Below are 14,503 nucleotides of genomic sequence, written 5' to 3' on the forward strand. Positions count from 1 at the left end.
GTCTCTGTTCTACTGCTCTCCTTTCTTCCTTGTGTCAGGATCCTGAACTTGACCATCTCATGGTCACTGCCTCCCAGGTTCCCATCCACTATTGCTTCCTCTACTATTTCTTCCCTGTTTGTGAGCAACAGGTCAAGAAGAGCTTTTCCCCTAGTTGGTTCCTCCAGCACTTGCACCAGGAAATTGTCCCCTACACTTTCCAGAAACTTCCTGGATTGCCTGTGCACTGCTGTATTGCTCTCCCAGCAGATATCGGGGTGATTAAAGTCACCCATGAGAACCAGGGCCTGTGATCTAGCAACTTCTGTTAGTTGCTGGAAGAAAGCCTCGTCCACCTCATCCCCCTGGTCCGGTGGGCTGTAGCAGACTCCCACCACGACATTACCCTTGTTGTTCATACTTCTAAATTTAATCCAGAGACTCTCAGGTTTTTCTGCAGTTTCATACTGGAGCTCTGAGCAGTCATACTGCTCTCTTACATACAACGCAACTCCCCCACCTTTTCTGCCCTGCCTGTCCTTCCTGAACAGTTTATATCCATCCATGACAGTACTCCAATCATGTGAGTTATCCCACCAAGTCTCAGTTATTCCAATTACATCATAATTCCTTGACTGTGCCAGGACTTCTAGTTCTCCCTGCTTGTTCCCCAGGCTTCTTGCATTTGTGTATAGGCACTTAAAATAACTCGCTGATTGTCCCGCTTTTGAATGTGTGTATTCAGCTATTTTCTGATAGAGCATTTTTCATACTTCTTAAAAAAATTCTCATCTGTAACCCCAGTCTGAGAATTAAAAGTTGTCTAGTGATTTTAGTCTAGACTCCTGGGTTCTGTTCCTCCATACCAGTGACCTGGGGGTTAACCACCTAATTTTTGTGCGCCACAGTTTAAAGGGCTAATAATGCTAACCTCAGATGGGGGGTTGTGGAACTTAAATAATTAATGTCTTAATTAAAGGGGACGAAGGCTGCGGTTAAACTCTTGAGTGAGACTCTGGGCTTGTTAATACGCCAGGAGCTACAGCAGCGCAGCTAAAGAGATGTAGGTATCCTACTGTCATGCCAGAGAGTAGACACTTCTTACAGCAATGGTGGAAGGTTTATCTCTGTCATTGCAGGTAAAAGATAGAGTGACGGAAGCATTGTTCCATCAACCTTGCTGTGTCTGCACTGGGGCTTAGGTTGGCATAGCTGTGGTGTGCAGGGGTGTGAATTTTTCACATCCCTGAGCAACATAGGTATGCCCATCTAAACTTTAAATGTAGACCTGTCCTCAGAAGATGTAAATTCAATTCCCAGCTCTGCCACAGACTCCCTGTGTGGCCACGGATAAGACAGTTTGTCTGTATGCCTCAGTTTCCCATGTGAAAAACGGAAAATAAATCTTCCCTACTTTATAGGGATGCTGGGAGGATAAATTCATGAATTCCTATGAGGTACTTTGATGTGCTGATGGGGGCCACCTATGGACAGAGATTGCTGAATAGTGAAAGAGACTTTGGCAGGTATAATTAATAATACATCTTTTTACGTATAGAATGTTCTCTTCCTTCATGCATTTGTTCATGGTCAAGTATGAATCTATATTAAATTAAAAGCTGCATGCTTTTCTGTTTCCTGCTCTGAGAATGACCTGCCATCTCTTGGGCAAGTCACTTAACCTTGCTGTGCCTCAATTTCCTCCTTGTAAAATGGAGGTAATAATTCGTGCTTCATTGAGGCTTAAAGTTGCACAGTCTTGTTAGATACTCAGAATTAATATTCGAATTTGCCCAAAATACCAGTACTCTCAGTAATTAGTATTAGGTAGCAATTATTCTAAGTGATTGTCGTGAATGCATATGCACATCTGGTGAGCTATCATATGATGGACCTTTACCAGCTGATGTGGGGTATCCTCTCCCTTTTTTATTTAATGTTTCCATGGTGTTTTGGAATTTTGGCATCCTAGCTGGTTTTTCTGTTGGGCACTGACTCTACAATGGTTGAATGCTGGTGTTTACCACTGAATGTAAATGGTTTGCAGAATGCTCCAAGTGCTTCAATAAAGAATGCTTCGCAGATGATTTCTCCTCATGGGCAGGGCTGTGTCCATTTCTCATCCATTGGAAGGATTATTAAATTTGCCTATAGCCCCAGAATGTGTGGACTGTTGTAAACATTCCTAATTCTGTTTGCTAGTGTCAGGGTTGCTGGCAGTCTGCTGGGTAGGTGGAGAGACGAGGCATGGATGTGTGTTTAAATAAAAAAGTTTGTATAGACAAAGGTATTAAAATGTCATGGCTTGTATGGGAGTGTTGATGATGCAAGGATGATGCATCTCTGGTGCCCTATGCTGCTTTATGGGATGGGAAAATTGCACCATGAATTTTCTCACCCTTCCCATTGCTCCCATGCATGCCAGGCCAGCTAGCCCTATTTAAGATGAACAATCTCTTCCTTGCCTCTATGGTAGAAGATTGGCTGGCTTGTGAGTTACTGAATCAATATGGGGCCATAGGGTGCAGAAATTGCAGGCCCCCAAGTAGTTGGCCTGCTTGGGAATTGTGACACTAGTTCAGGCCAGTATCCTGTCTGTAGTGGAACCCAGTACCAGATTCTTCAGAAGAAAGTGCAAACAAAACTCTAGTGGCTAAGTTTGGAATAATTGTAGAAGTGTCTCATTAACTTCCACCTGTTTAAAATTGGCTTATGCCCTGCAGCATGAGGATTTATATCACTTATAATTAAATGTAACTCTGGCTGATCTTATTAATCATATAAATGTCTAATCTCTTGACCTCACTGGTCTCTAGTGGCAAGGAGTTCCACATGTTAATGAAGCATTGTTTTTTAAAGTATTTCTTTTCACCAATTTTAAATTTGACTGTCTTTCGGTTTCATTGCTTGCCCTTTTGTTCTCTTAATAGTAGGTTGTGTAATTCGGATCAACCAATCCTTACAATCAAGAGTAGATAGTGATTCAGTCCTAAAAAGGGTTTGGAGAAGCTGTTCAACCAAACTTTGGCCCCTATCAAACTTGCCTCCATAATGATGGAAAGATTTTTTTCTTAAACTCAACGTTTAAAAATGGTTTCATAACATGGCAAAAATGTAGTAGAGTTGGGACCAGAGTCTTACATACCATAACCATCCCAACATAAGCAGGAGAGGGGGAGGTTATGGATTTGTATGTGGTGCATTGACAACAACATTCCACATTTGCATTGACATTTCTTAGACTTGCCGTTTGGTTCACAACTCACTAATGCTGATCAGTCAGTGTTTGGGATGTCGAGAAGATGAGATACGGATGCAGAGCTGGAGATGAGCTTTGCAGAAGGGGTCAGGCTCAAGTGCCTTTCCAATGGCTCCTCTGCAGAGTTGAAGCTTTAGGCCTTTGAGAGCTCAGAGTAAAGATGGTGAAATCTTTTGATAGCCTCACTGGTGTTACACCTCAATTTTCTATAGTTTTGGGTACGGATGAGCAAACTGGTCCAGAGAGAGTAAGAACTCATGCAAAATCTTCAACAAACCCAAGCCAGAAACATTGTGGTTTTGCACACGCTCGCGGATGTGATTCCAGAGATTCCAAAAGCTCATTTTGTACTTAAAAGCATCTCTGTGCTTCCTCTTTACAGCAGCGACAGGAAGCCCTATGATAGGCAGCAGACTCGATCCACGCCTCGCTATTACTAGGAATGTTGACAAATCCCATTCTCATAAAATTCCCAGCCCAAATTCCATAGCAAAAAGGTACAGAAAAGAATCCAAACTCCTGGACGCTTAGCAGAACCTATTGTTGTATAAATACTCTGATGTTCATCGGAGTCTAATTTTGTGTTCAGTTATCAGCATTTTTATTCTGTTCCCCTACAAGGGAGTAAATAATGCAAGCAAGGACCTCTCAGCATATACCAAGAACTAGACCGCAGTCTCGACCCCACTTTACATACAAGAATGTGATTTTTTTAATACAAAAAATAGTGTTAGAGTGTTTTTCCCGGGCTGGGGAGAATCTCTCTCTCTCTGCTGCCCACTGAGCTGAGCTCCAGCCCACTGGCTAATTGTCCCTCCAGTTTTATCACTTTCTGTGTGGGGTTGAGGAGCTTAGCCACAAAATGTTTGACAAGAAAAACTAAACCTAGCTTAGTACTCGACCATCCCCAAGTCCTCCAGGGGGGCGTTCCTGCCCCTCAGGCTTGCTTTCCAAGCAGTTTCTGATTCATGCGTTCCTTACTGCTTGGGGTCTAATTGTTCCTCCCCGGTGGCTGCTCCAGCTAGCAGACTCGTCTCTCCGCAACTCTGCAAGCGAAGCTTGTTTGAGGCAGAGCTCTGTCTTCCTTCCAGGCCAGCTAGCCCTGAACGGAGCCAGGCTCTCTCTCCTTTTATTCCCCCTCCAGGTTTGGCATTGGCTGCAGGTACAGCAGGATGGGGCTAACTAGCGTCATAGGATCTCGTTAATCCTTTCGCTGCTGGTTGGAAGGCCTCTCTGTCTCATCACTTGTTTTTTTATTTAAATAGGATGGTGGCACCTGAGAAGCCCATTTAAGGATCAGGGCCCCCTGGGAGCTAAACAGACAAATAGCAAGGACAGCAATCCATGCCAAAGATTGTTCACAATGTGTGTATCAGACAAGTTGCAATACGTGGATGAAACAGACAGATGGATTGGATGTGGGTTGGGAGTATGACGAAATAATCTCATCCTCAGATTTCTACTTGTCTAACCAATGCGGGAAGGGAGTGATCTTTTGGGATCATGGTAGAGGTTGATTTTGTGACAAAGTCAAGGTATTGCACCAAGAAGTCAGAAGATAACTCTTAACGAAGTACCAAGTGGGGCCATGTTAAAACTTAGACTAGATGATCATAATGGGCCCTTCTGATCTTAAAATCTGTGTATATATTATTAGTATCTCTGAAGAACCTCCAAAGACACTTTGTTCTGGTAAGAAAACAAATGTTTTATGGTTATTGAAACCCTAGTAAATTTCTGGACTGCAGTATTAGGCTGGAAATATGCAAAAACAGGCTTTATCATGATATATTTCCTCTTTCTGATTAGGTCCAGAATTACCATGAGAAGATCCTTTGTCATGGTATTATAGTATTTTCACTGCTGGTCCCACAAGAAATGCCATATAGATACATAAACTATAATTAGAGAGAGACTCATTCCCGAATTAGAGCCAAAATCCAAGATCTGGACACTCCTATAAATGTTAAATTCCAGATCTGGGGTTTGGGTCCTTAGTTCACTAACAAGCTGAACCAGTGTTCCAAATCCAACTCCCACTGACCTTGGGAACATTTCAGATCTGGATCAGAATTTTGTGGCTTTGTCTGGAAATCAGCCACTTTGAACCATGTCCAGGGATTGTGTTTCCTGTATTAATATAGAAGTCTAAAACAGTGGTTCTCAATCAGGGGTCCGGGACCCCCTGGCAGCCGCAAGCAGATTTCAAGGGGTCCACTGAGCCTGGCCAGCATTAGACTCACCATGGCCCAAGGTGATTGCCCTGTTTGCTATCCCCTAATGCCGGCCCTGGCTTTTATATGCAGAAAAACAGTTGTTGCACAGGTGGGCTATGAAGTTTTTATAGCATGTTGCGGGGGGAGGGATCAGAAAGAGAAAAGTTGACAACCCCTGGTGTAAAAGATCATTTTGATAGCTTGAGCATTGTTAAAATGTTGCAGTATTGTTGACATTTCCCCCCAGGCACTGTTCATTCTGCTATTGGTGAGCTTCTGAAAGGACACTGGCCATTGAAGACTCATTCTTCTCAATTAATGAGAGGCACAACAGATCTTTCACGTAACGCGTTTCTCTGTTTTTGAAAGGGGCTGAATTTTCTTATAACAATATAGTTATATCTGCTAAGATGACAATAAGTGCATCTCATGCTTCGGGGCATAGTCATGTTCCAGGTTGGCAGGGAATTCTTCTCTCACCCTATCCATTACAGACATTCCAACTTCCTCTCATTATCCGCCAGTAATGGCCACAGGTCACGGCAGTACTCAGGTTCTGACAGACTGATGAGCTTATAGGGTATAACGGATCCTTTGCTCCTACACTAATATCTCAAAATGTGCAAGAAACATTTCTAAGAGTGGAGCTGTCAACCTCCCAAACCACAGCGTGTAACTATACTGAGCCGCATGGTCTGCATAAATAAAGCATGAAGCTCAGATCAGTCCCTTTTTACTGCAAGTGCTAAGAAAAAAATAAAACTGCCTCCGCTGTAATGTACCCCTCATTATTTCTGCTGCTTTTAACAAGTTCTCCACTGGCCACTCTAATTATGGCTGAGCTGAAACACTGTGGGTTGTTGGGTTTTTTTTAAATTTTTTATTTCCTTCAGCCCCATGAGAGAACAAAAGCACCAGCTGTTTTCTTGAATGAACACATGAGTATTTGTTGACACGTCAGTCTGTCAATAACAAACCATCGCTGAGTACCCTAGAGGAGCTGAAGAACAATTGCACGTGGCTGCAGGCCGAGTGCTACGTTTGAACCAGCTACTCCTTGTGCCAACAAGTGAAGGCAGAACACTGAAAGAAGACTGATGCTTAAGTTTGTTTTAGCTGCTTGGAGATTTTGTTTTTGATTTGCTACTTTGCCTCCCATTGTGGCTCCAGCCATGGCCACATGAGAGCACTGTATTTATGGAAAGACCTTGCCTCCTGCCAGGTTGCCTTATGAGGATTTCACTATTATGCACATTAACGATCCTGGTATCTGTTGTCCCCGTCTCTATCCATTTGTCCTCCATAATCCGGGGCAGATGGAATATGACAGGTGTGGTGCAGGGTGAATGTAAATGAACAGTGGGCGAACCTTAAATCACTTGGTTTGGATGTTTCTGTGAGTAGTCACAAACTGAGCAGGTTATACCACCAGAATAGCCTGTCTTGAGGAAGAACAGTGCAGAGGTATGCACAATTAAAATAAAGCATTATCTCCATATCTCTCTGTCTCTATCCACTTACACGGTTTATTGTGTATTGGAGGACACAGGAGCAATTTTTTAAATCAGAAAATTGCTTTAGTTCAGTTTGATATTTTGAGGATCAATTTTTGTTTTAGCCCATTTGTTGATGCATTTTAGAAAGAAATGCTTCCCAAAAGAGCTGTTTTAGCATCTGTTTCTGTTTGATGATTTTATGTTCCCTTTGGAGAGGCTGCATCAGCTAGGGTGAAGGCAGTTGTTACAATGGAAAAACAGATTTATTTTCATATGAGGTACTTGTTCTACTAAAGAAAGTTCACGTATAAACCATCTGGCAATTATCTTGCTGTGGAAATCTTTCTGATTTTCCTCCCTCCCATTTCAGAGCATATACAATGCCTGTTGTGGCCTAAGAAACATCTAGCAAAATTAAAAATAAAGTAATTGATCCCAAGAGTCAACAAACTTTAAACTGTATGTCATAGAGATTGTTACATTCTTTCTTTGTTTTATCTGCACAGGATTCATTTGATAAATAAATACTAATTATATTGCAGCTAACATTAATAGGTGTTCTACGGCTAATCTCTCGCAGATAATACTGAGAATGGCCCTTTGCATAGGCTGGTGCCCTTTTCTTTTTCTTCTTTTCCTTTTCCTTTCCCCATTTACTTTAAGAAAAGCAGGAAGGTTTGGTGAAGTTACCTAAAGGAGTTCAATAATCACTTGATGTATTCTCTGTGGGTATATATGTATAAAACGTTTCAGTACGTAGAAGCGATTGGCTAGATCTTCAGCCCCTCTTAACATACCAGCAGTTCCCATTATGACACTTCAGGACAGATTTTTGAGAGAGCTCTGCATCCAGTGTGCTCCCATCATGCTGGGTGCTTTTTAAAATCCGGCCCACAATAATGCAGCATTATGGTTCCTGGTAGGGGGCTAGGGAATGGAGACTTGTTAACTGGACTTTTTCTGAAACTCAGTGGTTTAGTTTGCTTTGGGTTGTTTTGCACAACGGTCCAGGTCAGGTTTCATTTTATCCCAATGGGCTCACTTAGCCCTAGTAGTAAGTGGTTCTGCATAGTTCACAAAGGCAGACTTCGTGTCCCAGGCTCTCTCTTTTTTGGCCCTATGGTGATAGAATCCTCCTAACAGGATTCATAAGGAAGAGGAAGATAACCCTTATTTAGAGGGTCACCGAAAGGCAGGTGAGAGGGGATTAATTACCTGAATGTCCAGAGCTCCCAGCCATTGGGAGGCTCCGAAGGCTTGAGTACTCTTGTTCACGAGAGAGACCTTATTATTAGCCTTGTCAAGCAATTAAAAAAATTAATCGTGATTAAAAAATCCAGATGCGTTAAAGATTCATATGTCCTTTCATGCTTCAACCACCACAACATGTCCATGTTGATGATGGGTTCTGCTCGATAATGATCCAAAGCAGTGAGGTCCGGCGCATGTTTGTTTTCCTTATCTGAGTCAGATGCCACCAGCAGAAGGTTAATTTTCTTTTTTGGTGGTTTGGATTCTGTAGTTTCTGCATCGGAGTGTTGCTCTTTTAAGACTTCTGAAAGTATGCTCCACACCCCATCCCTCTCAGATTTTGGATGACACTTCAGGTTTTTAAACTTTGGGTCGAGTGCTGTAGCTATCTTTAGAAATCTCACATTTGTACCTTATTTGCGTTTTGTCAAATCTGCTGTGAAAGTGTTCTTAAAATGAACATGTGCTGGGCCATCATCCGAGACTGCAATAACATGAAATATACATCTCAGAATGCGAGTAAAACAGAGTAGGAGACGTACAATTCTCTCCCAAGGAGCTGAGTCACAAATTTAATTAATGCATTATTTTTTTTAACGCGCGTCATCAGCATGGAAGCATGTCCTCTGGAATGGTGGCTGAAGCATGAAGAGGTGTAGGAATCTTTAGCGCATCTGGCACGTAAATATCTTGCGATGCCAGTTACAACAGTGCCATGCGAACACCTTTTCTCACTTTCAGGTGACATAATTCAGCAGTGGGCAGCATTATCCCATAAATGTAAACTAACGTGTTTCTCCTCACGATTGGCTGCACGAGAAGTAGGGCTGAGTGGACTTGTAGGCTCTGCTGTTGTTTTTGAGTGCAGTTATGTAACAAAAAAAATCTACATTTGCAAGTTGCACTTTCACGATAAAGACATTGCACTGCAGTACTTGTATGAGGTGAACTGAAAAATACTATTTCTTTTGTTTATCATTTCTAGAGTGCAAATATTTCTAATAAAAATAATATAAAGTGAGCATTGTACACTTTCTATTATCTGATGTAATGGAAATCAATATATTTGAAAATGTAGAAAAAAATCCAAAAATAGTTAATACATTTCAATTGGTACTCTATTGTTCAACAGTGCGATTAAAACTGCAATTAATAGCAATTAATTTTTTTAGTTAATCAGATGAGTTAACTGTGATTAATCGACAGCCCTACTTATTATATATCGCCTTGGTACTCAGTAATGGATTTGTATATGGTCACCTGTTTGCATCCTGTGATGAATGTGTTAAGATTGGATAGGATCAAAGGCAGCATTAATTTAATATCTGTTGTGTCTCACTGGGACACTATATCCTGCCTTTGCAGGGGAACAGATTTAATTATCTGAAAGATCTCTTCCATTTCTGACTACTTTATTCCTGTTCTTCGTGCTCCTGTTCACAAACTCAGGTGTAGCTGTTCATGTAACATAAACCTGCGGGTTGTCAGTAAAAAACTTGGCTGCAGAGTGAAAATCTCCCAGCTCCAGCACAGAGAAAAGTAGCTAAATACATATTAAGCCATAAAAGTAAAGCTCATTTTGAGCAATTAATGCTGAAACACTGGAGGTACTTATGGAACTGCATAAAAACTCACGTACAGATGTGAAGTGCAGAGATGCCAGTTCAAGTTGACACTCGAGTAGAATGTTCCCATGGAAGAGAAAACGCATAAGAAAGCCAGCAAAGAGCATCGCAAACATTTGCTAAAGCTGTTTGACCATAGATCACTAAATCACTTTCCTTCTGGCAAATCCCAAAAACCAAATAGAAAGAAACACACTAGTGCAGCTTAAGAAAAAGGCAAATTTCTGAGCATCCATTCATCTTAAAGCTAAATCAGAATGGAGGCTTTACTTTGAATTATAAAGTCAGAGGCTTTTGCCATGTTGAAAGAACATTTGAAAAATAAATATACAAAAAAAGAAATCTGTGTCTCTGTAATTCTCTCTCTGTCTCTCTCATCCCTGGTTTACCCAACTGTAGTTAACTGTACCTCTTAGTTAGCCATATTCCCTGAGGTTCCTTAGAGGGAAATTTTCCCCAGTTGCACTGGCTATATTTGGAGACCACGGGTCCGATCCAGTGTGGCAATTTCTGTGTTCCTAAAACACAGGGGGCTATGCCTGTAATGTAGAGCAGAGGTGGTACATGGGGTCTGCAAGAATATGCAACTTCGCAGTCGTAAAGCTTGATAAATTGCCCTTTACAATATTTTGCATGTGTGCTCAGCTTCTAACACTGCAGCGTGCATCCTGTTAACCCAATTTCTTTTTGTGTCTTTTCATGCTACAGGTGCAAAGAGCTGAAATATGCAAAGGATCTGCCCCAGATTTCCATTATTTTCATCTTTGTGAATGAAGCGTTGTCAGTGATCCTGCGGTCAGTGCACAGCGCTGTTAATCACACGCCAGCCCACCTCCTGAAAGAAATTATCCTTGTGGACGACAACAGTGATGAAGGTAAGGTAGGCTGAGCTCTTTAAGAAACATGGAGCACTTGATCCCCAAAAGGTCCAGTAGGACGTTTGTTTTTTCCCCTTGGGGAGTAAAACCACATAAAGAGGTTCAACGCGATAGGAGAACATAGGGGCGGCTCTAGGGATTTCGCCACCCCAAGCACGGCAGGCAGGCTGCCTCCGGCGGTTTGTCTGCGGAGGGTCCGCTGGTCCTGCGGCTTCGGTGGACCTCCCACAGGCACGCTTGGTGTGCTGGGACCTGGAGCCACCCCTGGGAGGACAGTGGCTTCATGATGTGAAGAGCTGCGTGGTTTGGAAGATCAGGTGCTGTTCAGCGTACAGTTCTTCCAACCCCTCGGTCAGCGTGCATTCCATCAGCTGCAGTGGTATAAGCAGAACCAAAATCAAACCTCAAATTAGACTTCTAAATAAATTTGCAGGCAATCTGTATTTCAGGAGAATGAGAAGAACTATTTCAGTGGATTGGAAGGAGGCTAACAAGCATTAATTAATTATTATTATTACTGTAAGCACTGTCAAATGCATAGTAAGCAGCAGTCCCTGCCCCCAAAAGCTTAAGCTCAGATGCTCAAAAGTAGATGGGAGCCTAACACCCATTGATTTCAATGAGAATTAGGCTCCGAAATACGTTTGAGCATCTGAGCCTTACAATCTAAATGTGGTAGCATGATCTTATGCATTGAACACCGGCCTGGGACTCAGGGGACTGGGGTTCTACTCCTGGCTCTGCCACTGGCCTTGTGAATGGCCGTGGGAAAGCCACGTCCCCTCTCTGTGCCTCAGTTTCCCCATCAGTGAATTGGGGATAATGATACCAACCTCCATTTGTAAAGCACTTAGGGATTTATGGATGAAAAGCACTGCATAAGAGCTAGGTGGTGGTGTTAATAATAATAATAAATACACAGGCAAAGGGTAGAAGAGGAAACAAAGAGGAAGTGATCTGCCTGAGATTATGCAGCAGATCAGAGAATAGAGCCTAGGTTTTCTTGTGTCTCATCCATGGGACCAATCTGTTCTCAATTTCTCTCGATACACTTTCTCTTCTTGCCTTTGAGATTCTTAGTCTATCTGGATTTTGAGTTTTTATGGGGGTTCTATGCTTGTATTTTCAAAGTCCAAATTATTCCTCCACCCTGATTCTAATGATACAAATTATAAAAATAGAAAACAATCAGATAGCGTTCAATTTTTAAATATTTATTGTTTTTTTAAACCTTAATGAATACTAGCAACGGGTTAAATCAGCAGTATCTGTTGCATAGGCTGAAATAATACAAATAATTATGGGCTCTACATCCTGTGATGCATTACAACTGGAAGTGAAGAACCGGGGGGATGATAGCTGATTTTTCATTCCAAAGAAGACTGAGAGGTTGCATTTAAGATGTGACAAGATAAAACTGGAATAAAGTAAGCATCTCAAGCCTGTAAAATAGGCACTACAGTAATAAGCACCACAGAAAACTGATGAATTATAATAATTGCTTGGCGGGGGGAGAGGACAGACTGTGGTCAGAACCTCAGCTGATGGAAATCAACACAGCTTCATTGAAGTCAACAAAAATCACTGGTGATTTGCACAAGCTGGGCATTTCTCTCCTCATCTGACCAGTAAAGAAAGGTGAAGGTGATTTGTGTTTGCAGTCTTTGGTATATCCTCTGTTTTACAGGGGGAAAAAATCTCAGAAAATATCAAAATGAAATCCTGCACATACCCTACTAAGTTACACTGCATTGACTGGATAGAGAGTGAAGTATGGCTTAAAGGAGAACCCATGTGTATTAATTATTTATCTTCCATAGTCCCTGCCTTGTGCAAAGAAATATGCATCTAAACAGTCTCTGTCAGCCACTTAGTATGCAGCACTGAAGCTAATATTGTAACAAATGCTATTGGTAAGCTCTGGAGACACTTATGAAAGGAGTAGGACAACGAAATGAATCCTTTTAAAAACCCTTACTCCCTTGAATAGCAGAGACCGCAGCTGGCAATGAGAATACAAAATTAATAACTCTCATTCTTTATCTGCTGCTGAGATTAAAAGGCACCATCTTCACTGGCATCTGCTCTGAGGAAGACTGTGCTAACTCAGGCAGTGCTTTCTGTGGGCAGGTCAGACGGTGGATAGAAACCCGAATGTTATTCAGTATGTGGGGGGAATGCTGCGGGGAGGCACAGACTGAGTTTGGTTAACTTTAGAGCCCCAGAAAGTGTTGGCTTGTGTCACTGTACATGTTTGCTGCTCTGTCAAAGCACTCCGATTTACATCAGAGCCCTTTGCAGCATTCCTCAGCCGGCGTCACGATGGTAAGCCAGATAACCTTGACTCTGCCTTCCTGCAAGATGCCAAAATTATAATAAATTATACAAAGCAACGTACATACCAGAGCGCCACAAACCACACTACTGATACATGCCCAAGAAGCCTCAGTGATAGAAAATAGTTACTCATAGTAAGAGCAACATCTTAGGGTTCATTCTTCTAATATTACAAACAAATGGATATTATAAAATGAGTAAGGTTCTGACAGGGAAATAATTCCACGTTCTAAACTACAGGTTATAGTGAATAATGATTAATTCTCCAGGAATCCTAGGAATAAACAGAGGTCAGAGTTAAAGTTTTCAGGGTATGACTTTGTGGTTGAGTATGGCTGGTTTGTTGTTGATGCTTATGAATGGGCAGATTGTATTTCTGAGGGGCTGTGTGAGAAGACGACTTGTAGGTATGCAGCTTTAATCACTGACCTAGAGATCTTGGATGCCAAACTTCAGATACCTCAAAGGAACCTGATTTTCACAGGGCAGATACTCTGAGCTTCCAGAAAATCAGGACCCTTTCAGGTATATCCAGCTGGGCACCCAAAAACTGAGGAATCTAAAATCACTAGTGGCTTTCAAAAAGTTATGGTTCTTCTTCCTGGTTTTCATATTTTGGAGGCGTGTGTGTGTGTCTCTGTATAAAATACAAAAAACCCTGCATAACTACATTAAGATGGAGTTGAGGTTGAGAGTATATCTTAGTAATTTAAGAGTAAAAGACATTATAGGGATGTTTTAATTATCCCAAAATCAAGAATAACAACACCCAGGAAATTTAAAATTAAGTTTAGAATTAAGATTACATTTAAAAGAAATCCCAGCATGAAAAGGTAAGAAACACACAGTTCAGGCACTCAAGCATCCTTAACTCTGCCTTATTGGTACACCATCCAATGGTTTGATGTTTGTGGTTCCAGATTAGAATAAACTGATTTTTAAAGACATATTAGATTTTTCTTCCTCCTTGCATCACTACACGGTGATATATACAATAAACATCTCAAACATAAAATTATACAAATGTATTACAGAGATGTATTAAATGTAACAATTCTTAATGGGTAGACCTGAATTGTAAACATAGAAACCCAAATGTACTGCAACAAAATTTTACCCCCCCTAAAGGCAAATGGTGAGAGAGTTTCAGTTTTGAAACTTTTCCCCACTGAAAGTCATGCTCTACTTTTATGTAAAGACTTGTTTTGTACTTGCCTTTGGTTTTTTGTTGCGCTGGTTTATAATTGCAAAGACGCTACACCGCTTGTGTTTCTGAGTGATAACACATTTCCTAGGTCGCTGGAGGCATACAGAATATGCCCCTGAGACAATATGCTATCTCACACGCACACACCTTGTCTGAGACTGTTGCTTAAGCATAGCCTGCCTTTCTGCTGTCTCTCTGTAAGTGTTTTTAATCTGTAATAATATCTCTTTGAAAAGAAAACTCATACTATAAAAG

General features: G+C 41.5%; 1 protein-coding gene across 4 annotated transcripts in view; it reads left to right on the forward strand.

Annotated features, from left to right (window-relative positions):
• The window catches only part of GALNT17 (polypeptide N-acetylgalactosaminyltransferase 17), a 285,432-nt gene that overhangs the window by 91,384 nt on the left and 179,545 nt on the right, over window positions 1–14,503 (forward strand). For all 4 annotated transcript variants that reach the window (XM_039508488.1, XM_039508489.1, XM_039508490.1 and 1 more), the window contains exon 3: window positions 10,535–10,701. In XM_039508488.1, the coding sequence (XP_039364422.1) occupies window positions 10,535–10,701 (167 nt within the window). The remainder of the gene's footprint in view (window positions 1–10,534; window positions 10,702–14,503) is intronic.

This window comes from Mauremys reevesii, linkage group 20 (genome assembly GCF_016161935.1).
Source record: "Mauremys reevesii isolate NIE-2019 linkage group 20, ASM1616193v1, whole genome shotgun sequence".
In the NCBI taxonomy this organism is placed as follows: domain Eukaryota; kingdom Metazoa; phylum Chordata; order Testudines; family Geoemydidae; genus Mauremys; species Mauremys reevesii.